General features: G+C 45.3%; 1 protein-coding gene across 4 annotated transcripts in view; it reads left to right on the top strand.

Annotated features, from left to right (window-relative positions):
• LOC129853631 (oxysterol-binding protein 2-like) overlaps positions 1 to 24,528 on the top strand; it is an 84,569-nt gene extending 60,041 nt beyond the window's left edge. For 3 of the 4 annotated variants that reach the window (XM_055919886.1, XM_055919888.1, XM_055919889.1), the window contains 12 exons: positions 784 to 982; positions 1,533 to 1,656; positions 9,185 to 9,248; positions 10,257 to 10,406; positions 14,105 to 14,350; positions 14,575 to 14,695; positions 17,688 to 17,791; positions 18,681 to 18,776; positions 19,033 to 19,217; positions 19,391 to 19,611; positions 19,971 to 19,991; positions 20,490 to 24,528. In XM_055919886.1, the coding sequence (XP_055775861.1) occupies positions 784 to 982; positions 1,533 to 1,656; positions 9,185 to 9,248; positions 10,257 to 10,406; positions 14,105 to 14,350; positions 14,575 to 14,695; positions 17,688 to 17,791; positions 18,681 to 18,776; positions 19,033 to 19,217; positions 19,391 to 19,611; positions 19,971 to 19,991; positions 20,490 to 20,632 (1,674 nt within the window). In that variant the 3' untranslated portion in view covers positions 20,633 to 24,528. The remainder of the gene's footprint in view (positions 1 to 783; positions 983 to 1,532; positions 1,657 to 9,184; positions 9,249 to 10,256; positions 10,407 to 14,104; positions 14,351 to 14,574; positions 14,696 to 17,687; positions 17,792 to 18,680; positions 18,777 to 19,032; positions 19,218 to 19,390; positions 19,612 to 19,970; positions 19,992 to 20,489) is intronic. The other variant, XM_055919887.1, reaches the window with a different exon arrangement.
• The last annotated feature ends 100 nt before the right edge of the window (positions 24,529 to 24,628 follow it).

Below are 24,628 nucleotides of genomic sequence, written 5' to 3'. Positions count from 1 at the left end.
GAGCACTCAGTGGTTGTGTAGATTTGAGGACAAGGAAGTCCATGGATGGATATACAGTATAGACAGGTTTGTCAGGGTAGACTGTTTAGGCTAGTTGTTTGACCTTCACCCTGGTACTTACTTGGGGAAAGAGTGGTAGCCTGCAGGACTGACGTGTTTCTGCTTTCTCCACGGTTTTCTTAGTGTCCCATTGACCTCCCAAAACATTCTGTGGTCAGACATGATGTAGTTGGGGAACATGCTGACACATTCTACTTGTATGTTTTGAGCTATAATAAGATCCCTGTTTCGCCAATAATGCCAAGACCACAGTCGTAACTCAGAAGACCTTTTATGACTTGCCCTGAGTTCACTTTCTTTTATCCAAGGGTTTTGCCTGTGGATAAACGTTCCCTCTCTGATGTTATAGTGTGGAAACTCAGAGCCTGCCCCTAAGACATGATTTAATATGCACACAGTAGCTGACACTCATGAGAGAGGTGAAGAGATATAAGTCGTTCTCAAGATGTTGATGATAGTGTTAACGGTGGTCTAAATACTGACAGTAGTCATGTTTAGAATACATTTTATGATAAAACAAACATCAGCTTAATTGGAAAACTGATTTCCTTCCACCAGTCAAGAAAAGACCTGGTAGCCTTAAACATCTACAAATCCACAAGATAAATATCCTTGTGTGCATATGTGACTCTTTCATGATTACATGCCTCTACTCCTGATCTTCTGTCTGACATCCCGTGTTTGATGTGTGTCTGGGTGCTATGTTGTGTTTGTGATGATTAGGCGTGTCGGGACTTCCTGGACCTAGCGGAGACCCACAGCAGGAGATGGCAGCGGGCGCTGCAGTATGAGAGAGAGCAGCGTATTCACCTGGAGGAGACCATAGAGCAGCTAGCCAAGCAGCACAACAGTCTGGAGAGAGCCTGGAGAGAGGCCCCCACACTGTCCGCCAACACGCCCAGCGCCCCCACCACAGAGAAGGGTAAGGCACACAGTCGGCCCCTTAGTATTGCCCCTTAGTCCTTAGACTAACAGAACTCTGTTTATTTAGAGAAATAGACCATCTTGGGGAAATATGAAATTGTAAGCCATGTCAGATGGTTTTGAATTATATTGTCTCTGTAATTAGACAGGAAGATACATTTCTCATGAGAGTAGTATTCAAATGGACACAATCACTCCTCACCTTTCCTTTGTGATAGCCATTCTAGGGTAAAAGAGTAAGCCGTGTATCACACAGGAATAGATATATTATATTTTGTCAATCTGAGGTTGTATTGAAGTTGGAGTTTCTGCTTCCCTTCTCGTCTGGAATCAAGTTCAGTTCTTAGTTAGCCTACAGGGACGTTACCTATTAAATACTAATGTTCTTTATTAATCTCCATGAGCATTTGATTAGCTACCCAACCTTCCTTTCCCCTCCACAAATCATGTGACTACTGCTGCACCAGTATAGAGCAGGGTGTGTGTTACATATTGCTTTACTGTGTGTGTGTTTGTGTGTGCTTTTGTGTGTGTGTTCTCTCTCTCAGTAGGGAGTGAGAGGCTGCAGAAAGGGGAGGCGAGTGATGAAGATGAGGATACAGAATACTTTGACGCCATGGAGGACTCCCCTGCCTTTATCACAGTGACCGCCACTGAGAACACACAGCACAGGTCAGTCTCACCCTATGGCCTGTACAGTACACTCAATGGCTGGCCAACGTCTGCTTTTCACATCCACCTCAATGGATCATGGCAGTTTAGTTTGGTATTAGTTGAGTATAACACGGATTCGGTGTGAATAGATTGTGATAAATACAAAGACTGGATGTCTTGATTGTGCCTGTCGATGAATTCTGTAGTGTTTACACCAGAACATCTGTCAAGCCCCAGAGCCACACAGTACACCTCATATTGCCTGTGTATGACTCATTCCTTTCATCAGCAGCTCAATAAACCACCAGTGCTAAAACTTCAGAACCTCTTTCCCTCTCTGTGCTCACAATCTATCACACACACACACACACACACACACACACACACACACACACACACACACACACACACACACACACACACACACACACACACACACACACACACACACACACACACACACACACACACACACACACACACACACAATGACTCATACCTGTTGTACGGTGGCAGTGTTGTCTGTCTGCAAGCATCCTTACCTGTCTGTTTTTAATGAGTGTCTGTCTGTCTTTACTGGACTGGCTCTGGCACTATTAACAGCTCAAGATGTTGTTGTCTCTATGATAAAAGACAGCTCATTCCCCTCACTGCTCCTCTACTAGGGAATAAACCACGGCCCGGCCACTACTCTGTTTTGGACTTATTCTTTCATCTCCAAAATACTTTGGGTTTGTTATGTGTCTCAGTTGAAGAATTAGGGTAGTTGTTTTTTGCTGCCCTGTTTTACCAGAACACCTGTTGAGACACTATTTACACATATTCCTTTCCCCGTGAGGAGAATAAAATGTTTCTATTTCCCAGATACATATTCTGCTGCTCCTCTCCAATCAGAGACACATCTATCCACCTCTAACATAGCAGCTCAGATGCGCATCTATCCACCTCTAACACCTCAGCTCAGACACACATCTATCCACCTCTAACATAGCAGCTCAGACACACATCTATCCACCTCTAACATAGCAGCTCAGAGACACATCTATCCACCTCTAACACCTCAGCTCAGACACACATCTATCCACCTCTAACATAGCAGCTCAGAGACACATCTATCCACCTCTAACACAACAGCTCAGAGACACATCTATCCACCTCCAACACAACAGCTCAGACACATCTATCCCCCTCTAACACAACAGCTCAGAGACATCTATCCACCTCTAACACAACAGCTCAGACACACATCTATCCACCTCCAACACAACAGCTCAGACACATCTATCCAGCTCCAACACAACAGCTCAGAGACACATCTATCCACCTCTAACATAGCAGCTCAGACACATCTATCCACCTCTAACACAACAGCTCAGACACATCTATCCACCTCTAACACAACAGCTCAGCGACACATCTATCCACCTCTAACACAACAGCTCAGAGACACATCTATCCACCTCTAACACAACAGCTCAGAGACACATCTATCCACCTCCAACACAACAGCTCAGAGACACATCTATCCACCTCCAACACAACAGCTCAGAGACACATCTATCCACCTCCAACACAACAGCTCAAGGACACATCTATCCACCTCCAACACAACAGCTCAGCGACACATCTATCCACCTCCAACACAACAGCTCAGCGACACATCTATCCACCTCCAACACAACAGCTCAGCGACACATCTATCCACCTCCAACACAACAGCTCAGCGACACATCTATCCACCTCCAACACAACAGCTCAGCGACACATCTATCCACCTCCAACACAACAGCTCAGCGACACATCTATCCACCTCTAACATAGCAGCTCAGAGACACATCTATCCACCTCTAACACAACAGCTCAGACACATCTATCCACCTCCAACACAACAGCTCAGCGACACATCTATCCACCTCTAACATGGCAGCTCAGAGACACATCTATCCACCTCTAACATAGCAGCTCAGAGACACATCTATCCACCTCTAACATAGCAGCTCAGCGACACATCTATCCACCTCTAACACAACAGCTCAGACACATCTATCCACCTCTAACATAGCAGCTCAGAGACACATCTATCCACCTCTAACACAACAGCTCAGACACATCTATCCACCTCTAACACAACAGCTCAGAGACACATCTATCCACCTCTAACATAGCAGCTCAGAGACACATCTATCCACCTCCAACACAACAGTTCAGACACATCTATCCACCTCTAACACAACAGTTCAGACACATCTATCCACCTCTAACACAACAGTTCAGACACATCTATCCACCTCTAACATAGCAGCTCAGAGACACATCTATCCACCTCCAACACAACAGTTCAGACACATCTATCCACCTCTAACACAACAGTCAGACACATCTATCCACCTCTAACACAACAGTTCAGACACATCTATCCACCTCTAACATAGCAGCTCAGAGACACATCTATCCACCTCTAACACAACAGCTCAGACACATCAATCCACCTCTAACACAACAGCTCAGAGACACATCTATCCACCTCTAACACAACAGTTCAGACACATCTATCCACCTCCAACACAACAGTTCAGACACATCTATCCACCTCTAACATAGCAGCTCAGAGACACATCTATCCACCTCCAACACAACAGTTCAGACACATCTATCCACCTCTAACACAACAGTTCAGACACATCTATCCACCTCTAACACAACAGCTCAGAGACACATCTATCCACCTCTAACACAACAGCTCAGACACATCTATCCACCTCCAACACAACAGTTCAGACACATCTATCCACCTCTAACACAACAGCTCAGAGACACATCTATCCACCTCTAACACAACAGTTCAGAGACACATCTATCCACCTCTAACACAACAGTTCAGACACATCTATCCACCTCCAACACAACAGCTCAGAGACACATCTATCCACCTCTAACACAACAGTTCAGAGACACATCTATCCACCTCTAACACAACAGCTCAGAGACATCTATCCACCTCTAACACAACAGCTCAGCGACACATCTATCCACCTCTAACATAGCAGTTCAGACACATCTATCCACCTCTAACATAGCAGCTCAGAGACACATCTATCCACCTCCAACACAACAGCTCAGAGACACATCTATCCACCTCCAACACAACAGTTCAGACACATCTATCCACCTCTAACACAACAGCTCAGACACATCTATCCACCTCTAACACAACAGTTCAGACACATCTATCCACCTCCAACACAACAGCTCAGACACATCTATCCACCTCTAACACAACAGTTCAGACACATCTATCCACCTCCAACACAACAGCTCAGACACATCTATCCACCTCTAACACAACAGCTCAGACACATCTATCCACCTCCAACACAACAGTTCAGACACATCTATCCACCTCTAACACAACAGTTCAGACACATCTATCCACCTCCAACACAGCAGCTCAGAGACATCTATCCACCTCTAACACAACAGTTCAGACACATCTATCCACCTCTAACATAGCAGCTCAGAGACACATCTATCCACCTCTAACACAACAGCTCAGAGACACATCTATCCACCTCTAACACAACAGCTCAGCGACACATCTATCCACCTCTAACATAGCAGCTCAGAGACATCTATCCACCTCTAACACAACAGCTCAGCGACACATCTATCCACCTCTAACATAGCAGTTCAGACACATCTATCCACCTCTAACACAACAGTTCAGACACATCTATCCACCTCCAACACAACAGCTCAGACACATCTATCCACCTCTAACACAACAGCTCAGACACATCTATCCACCTCCAACACAACAGTTCAGACACATCTATCCACCTCTAACACAACAGTTCAGACACATCTATCTACCTCTAACACAGCAGCTCAGAGATATCTATCCACCTCTAACACAACAGTTCAGACACATCTATCCACCTCTAACATAGCAGCTCAGAGACACATCTATCCACCTCTAACACAACAGCTCAGAGACACATCTATCCACCTCTAACACAACAGCTCAGCGACACATCTATCCACCTCTAACATAGCAGCTCAGAGACATCTATCCACCTCTAACACAACAGCTCAGCGACACATCTATCCACCTCTAACATAGCAGTTCAGACACATCTATCCACCTCTAACACAACAGTTCAGACACATCTATCCACCTCTAACACAACAGTTCAGACACATCTATCCACCTCTAACACAACAGTTCAGAGACACATCTATCCACCTCCAACACAACAGTTCAGACACATCTATCCACCTCTAACACAACAGTTCAGACACATCTATCCACCTCTAACATAGCAGCTCAGAGACACATCTATCCACCTCCAACACAACAGCTCAGAGACACATCTATCCACCTCCAACACAACAGCTCAGACACATCTATCCACCTCTAACACAACAGTTCAGACACATCTATCCACCTCTAACATAGCAGCTCAGAGACACATCTATCCACCTCTAACACAACAGCTCAGCGACACATCTATCCACCTCTAACACAACAGTTCAGACACATCTATCCACCTCTAACACAACAGTTCAGACACATCTATCCACCTCTAACATAGCAGCTCAGAGACACATCTATCCACCTCTAACATAGCAGCTCAGAGACACATCTATCCACCTCTAACACAACAGTTCAGACACATCTATCCACCTCTAACACAACAGTTCAGAGACACATCTATCCACCTCTAACACAACAGTTCAGACACATCTATCCACCTCTAACACAACAGCTCAGAGACACATCTATCCACCTCTAACACAACAGTTCAGAGACACATCTATCCACCTCTAACACAACAGCTCAGAGACATCTATCCACCTCTAACATAGCAGCTCAGCGACACATCTATCCACCTCCAACACAACAGTTCAGACACATCTATCCACCTCTAACACAACAGTTCAGACACATCTATCTACCTCTAACACAGCAGCTCAGAGACATCTATCCACCTCTAACACAACAGTTCAGACACATCTATCCACCTCTAACATAGCAGCTCAGAGACACATCTATCCACCTCTAACACAACAGCTCAGAGACACATCTATCCACCTCTAACACAACAGTTCAGAGACACATCTATCCACCTCTAACACAACAGCTCAGAGACATCTATCCACCTCTAACACAACAGCTCAGCGACACATCTATCCACCTCTAACATAGCAGTTCAGACACATCTATCCACCTCTAACATAGCAGCTCAGAGACACATCTATCCACCTCCAACACAACAGCTCAGAGACACATCTATCCACCTCCAACACAACAGTTCAGACACATCTATCCACCTCTAACACAACAGCTCAGACACATCTATCCACCTCTAACACAACAGTTCAGACACATCTATCCACCTCCAACACAACAGCTCAGACACATCTATCCACCTCTAACACAACAGTTCAGACACATCTATCCACCTCCAACACAACAGCTCAGACACATCTATCCACCTCTAACACAACAGCTCAGACACATCTATCCACCTCCAACACAACAGTTCAGACACATCTATCCACCTCTAACACAACAGTTCAGACACATCTATCTACCTCTAACACAGCAGCTCAGAGACATCTATCCACCTCTAACACAACAGTTCAGCGACACATCTATCCACCTCTAACAGAGCAGCTCAGAGACACATCTATCCACCTCTAACACAACAGCTCAGAGACACATCTATCCACCTCTAACACAACAGCTCAGCGACACATCTATCCACCTCTAACATAGCAGCTCAGAGACATCTATCCACCTCTAACACAACAGCTCAGCGACACATCTATCCACCTCTAACATAGCAGTTCAGACACATCTATCCACCTCTAACACAACAGTTCAGACACATCTATCCACCTCTAACACAACAGTTCAGACACATCTATCCACCTCTAACACAACAGTTCAGACACATCTATCCACCTCCAACACAACAGTTCAGACACATCTATCCACCTCTAACACAACAGTTCAGACACATCTATCCACCTCTAACATAGCAGCTCAGAGACACATCTATCCACCTCCAACACAACAGCTCAGCGACACATCTATCCACCTCTAACACAACAGTTCAGACACATCTATCCACCTCTAACACAACAGTTCAGACACATCTATCCACCTCTAACATAGCAGCTCAGAGACACATCTATCCACCTCTAACATAGCAGCTCAGAGACACATCTATCCACCTCTAACACAACAGTTCAGACACATCTATCCACCTCTAACATAGCAGCTCAGAGACACATCTATCCACCTCTAACACAACAGCTCAGACACATCTATCCACCTCTAACACAACAGTTCAGAGACACATCTATCCACCTCTAACATAGCAGCTCAGAGACACATCTATCCACCTCTAACACAACAGCTCAGACACATCTATCCACCTCTAACATAGCAGCTCAGAGACATCTATCCACCTCTAACATAGCAGCTCAGAGACATCTATCCACCTCTAACATAGCAGCTCAGAGACATCTATCCACCTCTAACACAACAGTTCAGCGACAAATCTATCCACCTCCAACACAACAGCTCAGAGACACATCTATCCACCTCTAACACAACAGCTCAGAGACACATCTATCCACCTCTAACACAACAGCTCAGACACATCTATCCACCTCCAACACAACAGCTCAGAGACACATCTATCCACCTCTAACACAACAGCTCAGAGACACATCTATCCACCTCTAACACAACAGCTCAGAGACACATCTATCCACCTCTAACACAACAGCTCAGACACATCTATCCACCTCTAACACAACAGCTCAGACACATCTATCCACCTCTAACATAGCAGCTCAGAGACACATCTATCCACCTCTAACACAACAGCTCAGACACATCTATCCACCTCTAACATAGCAGCTCAGAGACACATCTATCCACCTCTAACATAGCAGCTCAGACACATCTATCCACCTCCAACACAACAGCTCAGGGACACATCTATTCCCCTCCAACACAACAGCTCAGAGACACATCTATCCACCTCTAACACAACAGTTCAGACACATCTATCCACCTCTAACATAGCAGCTCAGAGACACATCTATCCACCTCTAACACAACAGCTCAGACACATCTATCCACCTCTAACATAGCAGCTCAGCGACACATCTATCCACCTCTAACATAGCAGCTCAGAGACACATCTATCCACCTCTAACACAACAGCTCAGAGACACATCTATCCACCTCTAACACAACAGTTCAGACACATCTATCTACCTCTAACACAACAGCTCAGGGACACATCTATCCACCTCACAAGAGTACTTGTGAGTGTATGTGTGTTCCTGTGTGTGGTCAAAGCATGCCTGTGTGTGTGTGTTTGTGTGTGTGTGTGTGTGTGTGTGTGTGTGTGTGTGTGTGTGTGTGTGTGTGTGTGTGTGTGTGTGTGTGTGTGTGTGTGTGTGTGTGTGTGTGTGTGTGTGTGTGTGTGTGTTATTGTTAAGATGATGTTTCTCCCTCTTCTAGGCATTCTCAGAGTAACCTAAGTGGAGCGAGTGGAGGCCAGACCAATGACTGGAACCAGGAAAATGTGAGTGTCTTTTTCCTCCAAACAGTTCTCAGTAATAATCCACATGCCTGTCCACATCTAGGCTTTATACTATTCACCTTTGTCACTGTGTGTGAAGCTATCACAAACTTTGGCATGTTTTCTACACACACACACACACACACACACACACACACACACACACACACACACACACACACACACACACACACACACACACACACACACACACACACACACACACACACACACACACACACACACACACACACACACAGGCATGCTTTGACCACACACAGGAACACACATACACTCACAAGTACTCTCTCTCTCGCCATCATTTCTCTGGATCTTAATTACCAGTCAGACATCTGTTTTTCCAATTCTATCTCTCTCATTCTCCTCTTTTATTCCGTCTCTTCCTCCCTCTCTTTCTCTCTTTCTCTGTCACTCTACTTCCAGATGGGGACTCACTGAGTCCCTGACAAGCTAAGATCTACAAAGTTAGAGATCTACTGTCACGGATCCCTCCGGAACTTTCATTATGCACACCTGTCCCCTGTTCCCACTGATTAGCACTTGTATAAGTGTGCCCTTTGGTTTCCATTGGACTGTCCATTATTGTTACAATGTCCGTTGGTACCCTGTGTTTTTGTTACGTGTTTGTTTGGTCTTCATGCCCTTACATGGCACACCGTAATTTGGGGTATAATAAAAAACCCTATTACACATTCCTGCGCCTGTCTCCCGAATAATATATACCAACGTGACATCTACACTGACAGTGACAGACGTTTCTCTCTCTCTCACTCCTTCCCCATCTCTCTCTCCTGTCCCATCTGTCTCTTTCTCTCTCCCTATCTCTTCCTCTTTCTCTCTCCTTCCTTTTTCTCTCTCTCTCTCTCTCTCTCTCTCTCTCTCTCTCTCGCTCTCGCTCTCTCTCTCTCTCTCTCTCTCTCTCTCTCTCTCTCTCTCTCTCTCTCTCTCTCTCTCTCTCTCTCTCTCTCTCTCTCTCTCTCTCTCTCTCAGGTGTATCCTAGCTGTAATGATTCAGGGAAGGAGCTGCAGCCCCTCAGAAGGAGGAGGAGCCACATCCCAGACAAACCCAACTACTCCCTCAACCTGTGGAGCATCATGAAGAACTGCATCGGCAAGGAGCTCTCCAAGATCCCCATGCCTGTGAGTGTGTGTCATGCTTGTGTCCATGTAGTAGAATGAGCCTGGGTGTGAGTGCAGTGTCCTTCCGGGCGCCGAGCGAGATGGCTGCCTCGCTTCGCGTTCCTTGAAAAATATGCAGTATTCTGTTTTTTTATGTGTTATTTCTTACATTGGTACCCCAGGTGATCTTAGATGTCATTACATACAGTCGGGAGGAACTACTGAATATACGATTAACGTCAACTAACCACCGTTCCTACCAGGAATATGACTTTCCCAAAACGGATCCAGTGTTTTGCCTTCCACCCAATACAATGGACCTGATCCCAGCCGGCGAAGCTACTCGACGCCGTAAAAGGGGAAAACGTAGCGGTCTCCTGGTCAGGCTTCGGAGACGGGCACATCGCGCTCCACTCCCTAGCATACTACTCGCCAATGTCCAGTCTCTTGACAATAAGGTCGATGAAATCCGAGCACGGGTAACTTTCCAGAGAGACATCAGGGATTGCAACGTGCTCTGCTTCACGGAAACATGGCTAACTCAAAAGACGCTAACGGAGTCGGTGCAGCCAGCTGGTTTCTTCACGCATCGCGCAGACAGAAACAAACATCTTTCTGGTAAGAAGAGGGGCGGGGGGGTATGCCTCATGATTAACGAGACGTGGTGTGACCATCATAACAACACTCAGGAACTCAAGTCATTCTGTTCACCTGATCTAGAACTCCTCACAATCAAATGTCGACCGCATTATCTACCAAGGGAATTCTCTTCGGTCATAATCACAGCCGTATATATTCCCCCCCAAGCAGACACATCGATGGCCCTGAACGAACTCTATCTGACTCTCTGTAAACTGGAAACCACACACCCTGAGGCTGCATTCATCGTAGCTGGGGATTTTAACAAGGCTAATCTAAAAACAAAACTCCCTAAATTCTATCAGCACATCGATTGTCCTACCAGGGCTGGCAAAACTCTGGACCATTGTTATACTAACTTCGCGACGCATATAAGGCCCTCCCCCGCCCTCCTTTCGGAAAAGCTGACCACGACTCCATTTTGTTGATTCCAGCCTACAAACAGAAACTAAAACAACAAGCTCCCGCGCTCAGGTCTGTTCAACGCTGGTCCGACCAATCTGATTCCACGCTTCAAGACTGCTTCGATCACGCGGATTGGAATATGTTCCGCACCGCGTCCAACAACAACATTGAAGAATATGCTGATTCGGTGAGCGAGTTCATTAGGAAGTGCATTGACGATGTCGTACCCACAGCAACGATTAAAACATTCCCAAACCAGAAACCGTGGATTGACGGCAGCATTCGCGTGAAACTGAAAGCGCGAACCACTGCTTTTAACCAGGGCAAGGTGACCGGAAACATGACCGAATACACACAGTGTAGCTATTCTCTCCGCAAGGCTATCAAACAGGCTAAGTCCCAGTACAGAGACAAAATAGAATCGCAATTCAACAGCTCAGACACAAGAGGTATGTGGCAGGGTCTACAGTCTATCACGGATTACAAAAAGAAAACCAGCCCCGTCGCGGACCAGGATGTCTTGCTCCCAGACAGGCTAAATACCTTTTTTGCCCGCTTTGAGGACAATACAGTGCCACTGACACGGCCCGCTACCAAAACCTGCGGGCTCTCCTTCACTGCAGCCGAGGTGAGTAAAACATTTAAACGTGTTAACCCTCGCAAGGCTGCAGGCCCAGACGGCATTCCCAGCCGCGTCCTCAGAGCATGCGCAGACCAGCTGGCTGGTGTGTTTACGGACATATTCAATCAATCCTTATCCCAGTCTGCTGTTCCCACATGCTTCAAGAGGGCCACCATTGTTCCTGTTCCCAAGAAAGCTAAGGTAACTGAGCTAAACGACTACCGCCCCGTAGCACTCACTTCCGTCATCATGAAGTGCTTTGAGAGACTAGTCAAGGACCATATCACCTCCACCCTACCGGACACCCTAGACCCACTCCAATTTGCTTACCGACCCAATAGGTCCACAGACGACGCAATCGCAACCACACTGCACACTGCCCTAACCCATCTGGACAAGAGGAATACCTATGTGAGAATGCTGTTCATCGACTACAGCTCAGCATTTAACACCATAGTACCCTCCAAACTCGTCATCAAGCTCGAGACCCTGGGTCTCGACCCCGCCCTGTGCAACTGGGTCCTGGACTTCCTGACGGGCCGCCCCCAGGTGGTGAGGGTAGGTAACAACATCTCCACCCCGCTGATCCTCAACACCGGGGCCCCACAAGGGTGCGTTCTGAGCCCTCTCCTGTACTCCCTGTTCACCCACGACTGCGTGGCCATGCACGCCTCCAACTCAATCATCAAGTTTGCGGACGACACTACAGTGGTAGGCTTGATTACCAACAACGACGAGACGGCCTACAGGGAGGAGGTGAGGGCCCTCGGAGTGTGGTGTCAGGAAAATAACCTCACACTCAACGTCAACAAAACAAAGGAGATGATTGTGGACTTCAGGAAACAGCAGAGGGAGCACCCCCCTATCCACATCGACGGGTCAGTAGTGGAGAAGGTGGAAAGTTTTAAGTTCCTCGGTGTACACATCACGGACAAACTGATTTGGTCCACCCACACAGACAGCGTTGTGAAGAAGGCGCAGCAGCGCCTCTTCAACCTCAGGAGGCTGAAGAAATTCGGCTTGTCACCAAAAGCACTCACAAACTTCTACAGATGCACAATCGAGAGCATCCTGTCGGGCTGTATCACCGCCTGGTACGGCAACTGCTCCGCACACAACCGTAAGGCTCTCCAGAGGGTAGTGAGGTCGGCAGAACGCATCACCCGGGGCAAACTACCTGCCCTCCAGGACACCTACACCACCCGATGTCACAGGAAGGCCATAAAGATCATCAAGGACAACAACCACCCAAGCCACTGCCTGTTCACCCCGCTATCATCCAGAAGGCGAGGTCAGTACAGGTGCATCCAAGCAGGGACCGAGAGACTGAAAAACAGCTTCTATCTCAAGGCCATCAGACTGTTAAACAGCCACCACTAACATTTAGCGGCCGCTGCCAACATACTGACTCAACTCCAGCCACTTTAAAAATGGGAATTGATGGAAATTATGTAAAAATGTACCACCAGCCACTTTAAACAATGCCACCTAATATAATGTTTACATACCCTACATTACACATCTCTCATGTATATGTATATACTGTACTCTATATCATCTACTGCATCTTGCCATCTTATGTAATACATGGACCACTAGCCACTTTAAACTATGCCACTTTATGTTTACATACCCTACAGTACTCATCTCATAGGTATATACCGTACTCTATACCATGTACTGCACCATTGCCTATGCCGTTCTGTACCATCACTCATTCATATATCTCTATGTACATATTCATTATCCCTTTACACTTGCGTGTATAAGGTAGTAGTTGCGGAATTGTTAGGTTAGATTACTTGTTGTTATTACTGCATTGTCGGAACTAGAACCACAAGCATTTCGCTACACTCGCATTAACATCTGCTAACCATGTGTATGTGACTAATAAAATTTGATTTGATTTGATTTGAGGAGAGGTGTGGAGAGCAGGCATCCCAATAGGCTGCTATTTGGGACTCATCCGAAATGTGCTAGTCAATGACAAAACTCTTGTAACCACTGCCGTCTGTCTGTCTGTCTTTCTCTCTGTCCGCCTGTCTGTCTACAGGTGAACTTCAACGAGCCCCTGTCCATGCTGCAGCGGCTGACAGAGGACCTGGAGTACCATGAGCTGCTGGACAAGGCGGCGCGCTGCGAGAGCTCCCTGGAGCAGCTGTGTCTGGTGGCAGCCTTCTCTGTGTCCTCCTACTCCACCACTGTCCACCGCACGGCCAAGCCCTTCAACCCCCTGCTGGGGGAGACCTACGAGCTGGACCGCCTGGAGGACTTCGGCTACCGCTCGCTGTGTGAGCAGGTACACACAGAGACAGAGATAAATTACAATATTACGCTGAGACAAACACACACACACACACACACACACAGGAAAATACTCCATGTATCTGCAAATGGCATTTAGTGCCTCTACAAAACATACAAGCCATGATAATACACAAAAAGTACCAATCATTGACATACTATAAGCTAGAGCAGTGATATTCCTTTGAGCGTGTAAATAACCCCCCCCCCCCCCCCCAGGTGAGCCATCACCCCCCAGCAGCATCTCACCATGTGATTTCTCAGCGAGGCTGGACCCTCTGGCAGGAAATCACCATAGCCAGCAAGTTTCGTGGCAAATACCTCTCCATAATGCCTCTGGGTGAGTTGCTGTATATTCAGCATGTACTGAGCACTGTCAACACACACTCTATGCAAATAAAGGTCTCATGACTGTGTACAGTGGCCTCTAATTATAGGGACAGTGAAGCATGTTTTCTTCTTTTGGCTCTATACTCCAAAAGTTTGGATTTGACATCAAACAATGACTGTGAGGTTAAATTGCAGACTTTTTATCCACATCGGGTGAACCGTTTAGAATTGACAGCACTTTTTGTATATAGTCAGTCCATCATTACATCATTCCATGACAGTCCATCATTACTTTAAGACATGAAGGTCAGTCAATCATGAAAATGTCAATAACTTTGAAAGTGCAGTCGCAAAAACCATCGAGCTCTATGATGAAACTGGCTCTCATGAGGACCGCCACAGGAAAGGAAGACCCATAGTTACCTCTGCTGCAGAGAATAAGGTCATTAGAGTTAACTGCACCTCAGATTGCAGCCCAAATAAATGTTTTACAGAGTTCAAGTAACAGACACATCTCAATATCAACTGTTCAGAGGAGACTGCATGAATCAGGCCTTCCTGGTCGAATTGCTGTAAAGAAACCACTACGAAAGGACACCAATAAGAAGAAGAGACTTGCTTGGGCCAAGAAACACAAGCAATGAACATTAGACCGGTGGAAATCTGTCCTTTGGTCTGATGAGTCCAACTTGTATATTTTTGGTTCCAACCGCTGTGTCTTTGTGAGACGGAGAGTAGGTGAACGGATGATCTCAGCATGTGTGGTTCCCACCGTGAAGCATGAAGGAGGAGGTGTGATGGTGTGGGGATGCTTTGCTGGTGACACTGTCTGTGATTGATTTATTTAGAATTCAAGGCACTGTCACGTTCCTGACCTGTTTTATGTTATTTTTGAATGTGTTTAGTTGGTCAGGGCGTGAGTTGGGGTGGGCATTCTACGTTTTGTGTTTCTATGTTTAGGTCACTTGTAATTAGCCTTATATGGTTCTCAATCAGGGACAGGTGTTTGACGTTTTCCTCTGATTGAGAACCATATATAGGTTGGCTGTTCACACTGTTTGTTTGTGGGGGATTGTCTTCCGTGTCTGTGTATGTTGCACCACACGGGACTGTTTCGGTTTGTTCGTTCATGTATGTAGTCTGTTCCTGTTCGTGCGTTCTTCGTCTATTGTAAGTTCTCAAGTCAGGTCTGTCTACATCGTTTATTTGTTTTGTAGTTTCTTCAAGTGTTTTTCGTGTTTTCGTTTTCGTCTTTCAATAAATTCATTATGTATTCACAACCCGCTGCATTTTGGTCCTCCGATCCTTCTCTCCTCTCCTCGTCCGAGGAGGAAGAACTAGACACCCGTTACAGGCACACTTAACAAGCATGGCTACCACAGCATTCTGCAGCAATACGCCATCCCATCTGGTTTGCGCTTAGTGGAACTATAATTTATTTTTCAACAGGACAAGGACCCAACAGATATCCAGGCTGTGTAAGGGCTATTTTACCAAGAAGGAGAGTGATGGAGTGCTGCATCAGATGACCTGGCCTCCACAATCACCCGACCTCAACCCAATTGAGATGGTTTGGGATGAGTTGGACCGCAGAGTGAAGGAAAAGCAGCCAACAAGTGCTCAGCATTATGTGGGAACTCCTTCAAGACTGTTAGAAAAGCATTCCAGGTGAAGCTGGTTGAGAGAATGCCAAGAGTGTGCAAAGCTGTCAACAAGGCAAAGGGTGGCTACTTTGAAGAAATATTTTGATTTGTTTAACACTTTTTTTGGTTATTACATGATTCCAAAATAAAGAAAAAACCCTGAATAAGTAGGTGTGTCCAAACTTTTGACTGGTACTGTGTATGTATATTAAAGTAGAAAAAAGGTTAAGTATTTGGTCCCATATTCATAGCATGCAATGACTACATCCAGCTTGTGACTCTACACATTTGTTGGATGCATTTGCTGTTTATTTTGGTTATGTTTCAGTTTATTTTGTGCCCAATAGAAATGAATGGTAAATAATGTATTGTGTCATTTTGGAGTCACTTTTATTGTAAATAAGTATATAATATATTTCTAAACACTTCTACATGAATGAGGATGCTACCATGATTACAGATAATCCTGAATGAATCGTGAATAATGAGGAGTGAGAAATATACAGATGCACAAATATCATACCCCTCCAAAAATGCTAATCTCCCCTGTTATTGTAATGGTGAGAGGTATGATATTTGTGCATCTGTAACTTTCTCACTCATCATTATTCACCCGATATGGATGGAAATACACAAAAATGTAAGTTGCCAGTCTGTACTAACCTCATAGTCCTTGTATGATTTCAAATCCCAAACTTTCGGAGTATAGAGCCAAAAGAAGAGAAGATGCTTCACTGTCTCGATAATTACAGAGGACACTGTATATATGTTTATAGGTGGGAACACCAGCATCTCTCTGTAGGTCAGGCCTCTGAAACCCAGGCAACCTCAGCATCACCTCTGTCCTCCCATTCCCTCCCACTCACTCACTAAACCATAGATGGAGAGCAGTGTGAAAACGAATCTAACGACCCCTGTGACAGATGCATAAACTCTGGCTGTGCCCATGGGTCTCTAAGGCCCTGATAAATGAGAGATGAATAGATCCCATAGATTTGATTGATACATATCCTATAACATGAAGCCGTGTTATCCATTTGAACTATACAGATTATCCTCTTGTATGTTTATTGTAATCCTAGTGAGATTTAAGTAAGTCAAGTAAGTCATATGTGACAACAGACTGAGTCCCTGCCTCTCTCTCTCAGCCACCCCTGTGTCATCAGGCCAGGTCTCTGCAGGTTGGACTGACCTTGTTTATAAATGACTCAAAATAAGAACCAGAATATCAACCACAATACATGTTGCCTTGCTACGGTGTTGTCACTCTTTCTCTGACTGCATTTCATCCCCTCCACTCCATCTCTCGATTATATCTCAATGTTCTCTCCTTTTTTGGCCTTTCCCCTCTCTCCCCAGGTGCCATTCACCTGCAGTTCCACTCCAGTGGGAACCATTATGTTTGGAGGAAGGTAACCTCCACCGTGCACAACATCATCGTGGGCAAGCTGTGGATTGACCAGGTCTGTCTACTAACTACATCATGGCTCTTCTCCCTCCTCCTCCCATGTTCTTACCTGTCCATGTCTCTCTCCTACTCTCCTCTTGTGTTCTCATTGTCTGACCCTGTGTGTGTCTGATTCAGTCAATATCCATGTGTCCTGTATGCCAGCCCTCCATGTGTAAGAGGTATCTATCATCTATTGTTTCCTATTTTCATCCTGTAGCTGTTTGTAATGTAATCCAGGCTGGTGGAGTTAGTATTGTGTGGAGGCAGAGGTCAATGGCAACAGAACAGAACAGAACAGCACACAAATAAGCCTGTTTGTGGTCTCTGATGTTTTCTCTGCCTTTCATTTCTAGTAACACCCTCCCCTCTCTCTGTGATGACTCAATTACAGTCTGTAACTGTCTGTCTGTTGGTCTGTCACATCATCTGTCTGTAGTACTACTCTGTACTATGTACCAGCCCCTCACTGGAATAGGAGGAGGAGGAAGACAGGGGTCAGGGAATAAACTCTAGCGAGCATATGATAGAATTTGGCACACTCACAAACATCCTCTCAGCAGTCCCTAAAGCACACCTTAGTGTCAATTATATAGAGCTTTCTAGTAGAATCTCATTACATCCCTGAGGGGGATGAATGTAAAGACACTGTTCTGATACAGCTGTGGAATGTTCTGACCATGACTCATCGTTTTTTTCTGATTGCTATTGATGCTAACCAGAAATTCTACCTCCTATTCCACCCACCTCTTTTGTCTTCCATCCCATTCTATCTTCCCTTTTCCCTCTGTCTTTATCGCTCTCTCTCTCTCTCTCTCTCTCTCTCTCTCTCTCTCTCTCTCTCTCTCTCTCTCTCTCTCTCATTCTCTCTCTCTCTCTCTCATTCTCTCTCTCTCTTGGGGCAGTCAGGGGACATTGAGATAGTCAACCACAGGACCAAGGAGACGTGCCAGCTCAAGTTCTCCCCCTACAGCTATTTCTCCAGGGATGTCCCACGCAAGGTACATGTCACCACCATCACAACGCTCTAATCAGCACTGGCTGAAACCTGACCGCGGCAGGATGAGCTCATAGGCTCGGCTGTCACACTGTTGTGTGCTGCCCCCTGCTGGATAATACAAGTGAATATATCATTTTTGAATGGACTATTCTTTCAAAATAGTTGTTAATAATGAACTATAGTGAGGGATATTGTATTCATTTCTACAAACGGAATGATACATTTCCTCTGTGTGTGTGTGTGTGTGTGCTGTCCAGGTGACAGGGGTGGTGTCAGACAGTGGAGGGCAGGCCCACTACATCCTGTCTGGCACGTGGGACGATAAGATCGAGAGCTCCAAGATCGTCCAGAGCAGCAAAGGGGGCAGCGGCTCCGAGGGCAAGCAGAAGACAGTCTACCAGACCCTGTCCCCCAAACTACTGTGGAAGAAATACCCTCTCCCGTAAGCACTGCCCAGCCTGCCCAGCCTCACGCAGTAAAACACTACAGCAGATAACACAGATCACCATTTAATCCAACAACACAACAAAGATTACTACATTATAGAGCACAGATCAACCTAACCGCTCTCCTCTATCTCCCACCCACCTCCTCTCTTTTCTCTCTCTCTGTTAGGGATAACGCTGAGAACATGTACTTCTTCTCGGCGCTGGCGCTGACGTTGAATGAGCCGGAGGATGGGGTGGGGCTGACGGACAGCCGGCTGAGACCGGACCAGAGGCTGATGGAGGCGGGGAGATGGGACGAGGCCAACTCTGAGAAACAGAGACTAGAAGAGAAACAGAGAGCTGTGAGGAGAAGGAGAGAGGCAGAGGCCACAGATGCACTTGATGACGGTAAGACACAGTGAGAGAGGGAGGGCAGGGTGGAGAGAGAGAAAGAGGCAGTGGAGAGTTGACAGAGAGAACAACTGACAGAGAGAAAGGAGCAGGGTAGAAAGGGAAAGGCCTTTATTAAGTCCAATAACTTTGAATCATTCCTCCCGTCCCCTGACCTTTATGTAAATGCTATGACAAGAACAGTATTACCTGGAGTGAGACAGATGAGAATTGAAAGTGAAGAGCTAATGGAGGCTACTGTAATCCTGGTTACATTGTTAATGTCCAGTGCTCTGTGTAGCTGTGGGACCTAGGCTTGGCCGTATTTTGATGTGCCCATGACGCGTCTCTCTTTTCCTCCCTCTGTTGGTGGTCAGAGTGTGATTATGACGACTCTGGTGAGTGGGGGTTGCCTTGTGTCCCCCCGTTGTGCATCACCCTCTCCCCCACACCCCCATCTTCTTTGTGTTGACCCTCCCCTCTGTGGCCTGCTAATGGCAGCGTTCCAGGTTGTCTTTTTGTGTCTGAGATTACTATATCATATTAATGTGGCCCAGAGACCTTAAACACTTGTCCAGATGTTTAACGTGTCTGGATCATCCAGGTCTGTGGAGCATCACTGCAATAAAGACAACCTGGAACTGAAATGGATCCTTTATATGAGGTCTGCATGTTGACTGACTCCCTAGTACCCACTCTTCCTGACTATGACCCAGGAAAAAGACACCCAGTCTTTTTCCTGCTGCCATGCGCCTCTTTCATTCAGACTTGACTTGGCCCTCCTACGGCTGTACTGTTTCTGAGCCAGAGAAACAGACCTAGAGGTGTGTGTAATGTGTGGGAGTGACCTGACCGTAGCCCACTGTATAAGTGACGCTTGTGTCTCTTCCCCCCAGGCCGGGAGTACGAAGGCTTCCAGCCACAGTGGTTCCACAAGAGGACGAACGCCATCACTGGAGAGACAAACTTTGTGTACAAGGGTGGATACTGGGAGGCTAAGGACAGTCAGGACTGGAGTATGTGCACTGAAATCTTCTAAGCCTCGACCACACCCATCCTACCCCCTCACTGGACTCACCCAGGCCCATGAGACTGCTCTACCACTGGCCCTGGAGGAAGAGGGGTCTGGGTGTGGACCTCTGTGTGCAACTGTGTACGTCTCACACACTCACAATACAGTTTACCTCCCCACGGACACACACACTTCATCTGTTTTACAGAGTCAAAGCAGAGAAGGGGCCTTCTATAGGTCCTCCCTGACAACATAGCACTGAGCTGTATGGGGGGGTGTAGGGATGTGAGAGAGAGGAGAGATTGAATACCATAGAAAATGGACCCAATAGAGATGTCCAAAATAATCAGGTGCTCCACACGCGCTACCCACAATGCACTATTCCTCTGCTCAGTACATCGTTTTTTCTGGGTTTTAATGATTGAATAGCAACCCATCTAAATCAGTCCTCTATCCTCTCTAACAGACCGACAAACAAAAAGAAGGCCACAGAAGTTTATAGAAAGACAGTATACTTTAAAAGGATGGACATTTATTTTGATTAGAAACTGGTATCGGAAAGTGTAGGTAGGCAGTAGGCACAGACTCCAACGCTTGAATTAGTTCTTCATCTATGTCCGTCTGCCTGGTAAAGAACTTAAGTTCCCTCTGTTCTTTTCTCCATTGCAGGAGGAACCAGGTTTAGACCTGCGTATAACCGTATTGAGCTCAGACCGTAACCAACGTGGTTTGACAACCAGAGTATTTTTCCAAACACAAACTGGGTATATTGTGATACCTCCCAAACACAGTCACACTTCCACTCCACTGGTAATTGAAGCTTTGTCTATTGAGGTAAATAAGCACTTTTCTTTGTGGGTTTCCACAGCTTAATGCATATCCGTGTTGATGTCGAGGAGACTCCAGCCTGGGCACTGCACACTCACCCAGTCCTTTGGTGCTTAACCATAGAAACACATACACTTCTATTGTGCAGTGAGTCATTTAAAGGATATAAATGGCATTGTAGCTAGAACCTGCACACCAATTACTTGTCCCAAAAACAGATCCATCATCCCACACATGAATATCTAGGCAGAGTGTGAATTTTACACCACAGTGTATAGTTCTACAGCCTATATGACAGATCAGAGCCTGCTCTGGACCTGTAGTTGTATTCCTACAGAACTGTCTGATGTTGCTATAGCGCTGAAGGAGGCCCATGGTGGCTACTGACAGTATATTAGCATCTTAACACAGACAGACAGCATGCTCCTCAGGCCTCCCATAGCATACCACTGTTCAGCCAGGGAGGGATGCTAGTGGAGACACTGACTCCCAGGCACTGACCCAGGTTCACCTGAGCATAAACCTAGTCCTAACTCCTAGTGTTGAAGAGCTGTGGACAGGCTGATCTGGGATCAGCTGGTGAAGGCACTGTCAGTCTTTTGCCTTTAAGAACTGATTTGTGCACTACATGTCTTAGGTGACAGGATTCTTGACAAAGTGTTAGTATATTTTGTAATTACTGTTAGGAATGTAGTATTTGGGCTGGAAGTATTGTACCCACTGTCTGGCCTTTTGTGTGAATATTTTGTGATAACAAGATAATAACAAGACAATAATATGATTATAAAACAGTTCTAATAATAATCGGAACAATAAGTAATGTTTATAGTTGGAATCTGAAGTTTTAATGAAAATGTACTGTTACTGTACCTTTTAATTTAAATTGATCCAGCCAGTTAGAAGTTGATTCTAACTACCGCCCACAGTTTGGTTGCAGATTTAATGTTTTGTATTAATAGAGACTTACTCTCACACTGAAAATTATTTTTATACAAAGTTCTTGATATTGGCATATTGTTTACTTGGTTTAGATTTGCAGTTCACAAACAAGCAACCACATCTGACAGTGCCCCTGATGTGGCCCATAAGGTTTCTGAGGTCAGTTGTTACAGAGATCTGGTATGTGCTCTGGAAGGAAGTGGAAGACACACAGAATACCATCCTCAGCCCAACATATCTGCCTGGACGGCTAGAGGGGTTGCTGGGGGTGCATACAAACTAGAAAATACTCATCAAGCAACTGCTGAATGTAATGTGAACCGGGAAAATGTGAAGGTTTCAACTGTGAGATAATAATTATCCCCCAATCACTTTCATGTTCCCAACTGTTTTTCATTTCAACTCAGAGTAACCCTCCTCCACCGGAAGCCTATAATATAAGGTCTCAACGGGGCAGAGAATTAGGTTGTTACAAGCACATTCTGACCAGGCACTTACTCTCTTTAACCCCGTGAACAACAGCCTCCATTTTCTGCACTATTTATGTTTGGTTCCAGTTGATCTACTTTGTACCCATGACCTTTCAGCAGACACACAGGCACTTATACATTAGTCACATAACCATAACACACTCACACATGTATAAGTACTGACCACATTGGCGAGAACAGTACATTATTAGTGGAAGAAATCAAGGGGTACAGCAGGATGACATGGTTCCCCACATTGGAATGAACTCTCACTATTCTGGACCCAATCACAGTAAGGGGTTTTATATATTGTAAATGTGTCATTGTATAGACAATACTACAACGGCATGTACAGTATTACTGGGCGAGAAACAGTATTGAAATGTGGGGAAGAAAGAGTATGATGTGCAGGGCAAGTATAACTTTTTTTCTCAATCATCAACTCCTTATAGATTTAGATGTTTGAAATAGAATGAGTTTTATATATGAATATACATATATTATACTTTGAATGATAATAAACACATCATACATTTTAATCATTTATTTTGAATATCCAAATGACTTGACCTCAAAGATGGGTGGGTGTGGGTTGCTAGGCGCCCCAGCCAGGGGCTGTGTAAGAGACTGATTAGTAGCAATAGTGATGATGTTTAGATTATTTATTCATTCATGACACTTGTTGGGGTAAAGAAGATGTTCATCTCTGCTCTTTGCAGAAAGGAAAAACTGAACAACCAAAGCATCTGTGCAGTGTACTGTAGCCTAAAAGACTCTTTACCTGCCTTCCTAATGACATCATCTTTTTCATTTTACACACACTTAATCCAGTATGGTTTGATTTACACAACAACACTTAATCCAGTATGGTTTGATTTACACAACAACACTTAATCCAGTATGGTTTGATTTACCCAACAACACTTAATCCAGTATGGTTTGATTTACCAATCAACACTTAATCCAGTATGGTTTGATTTACCCAACAACACTTAATCCAGTATGGTTTGATTTACCAATCAACACTTAATCCAGAATGGTTTGATTTACCCAACAACACTTAATCCAGTATGGTTTGATTTACTCAACAACACTTAATCCAGTATGGTTTGATTTACCCAACAACACTTAATCCAGTATGGTTTTATTTAGCTTTAATATCTATGCTTTGTTTTTCTTTCTTTTTTTCTCATCATGGGTGCCATTGTCTTTCATTTACATACTGTATTCGTATATATGCGCAATAAGAAATGTGTGTATCGCAGATACACATGTGTCTTTTGTTTTGTGCTGCTCTGAGGCAGGATTATAGTAATGAAGACCTGGTCATACCTGGTCTGAATTAAACCCTGCGGCACAGTGGACTCTGTGCTGTTTGGACTCGTTCTAATACAGTGAGAGCCTGTGTGACCCGTATCACTACTAAGGACCTGGTACTGAAGGAGTGGGTGGAAGGACGGAGGTGAGCAGGGTCCGGCCTTACCATACTCACTTCAACCTCACTCACACACGCTCATATTCCACACACACTATCTCATACATATGCACCTCTGTTCAGGTGTAACTGCAACCGGGGTTGGTCTTTTATAATTGTGTTTTTCCCCCTTAATTTATACACATGTAACATTGTCTTCAAAAGAAAGACACAATGACAAACATGAGATAATAAAGGTGTTTCTGTTGAAACTGGATGTGTGTCTGTTCAATGTTAGCTTTGTGTAGTTTAGCATTACAGAGTGATTGAAATTTGAAGGTGATGTTAAGCTTTAGCGGAAACCGCATCCAT

The sequence above is a fragment of the Salvelinus fontinalis genome, chromosome 4, assembly GCF_029448725.1.
Source record: "Salvelinus fontinalis isolate EN_2023a chromosome 4, ASM2944872v1, whole genome shotgun sequence".
Lineage (NCBI taxonomy): Eukaryota > Metazoa > Chordata > Actinopteri > Salmoniformes > Salmonidae > Salvelinus > Salvelinus fontinalis.
The sequence above is the reverse complement of the archived record's forward strand: the minus strand, read 5'-3'. Positions and strand labels throughout refer to the sequence as shown.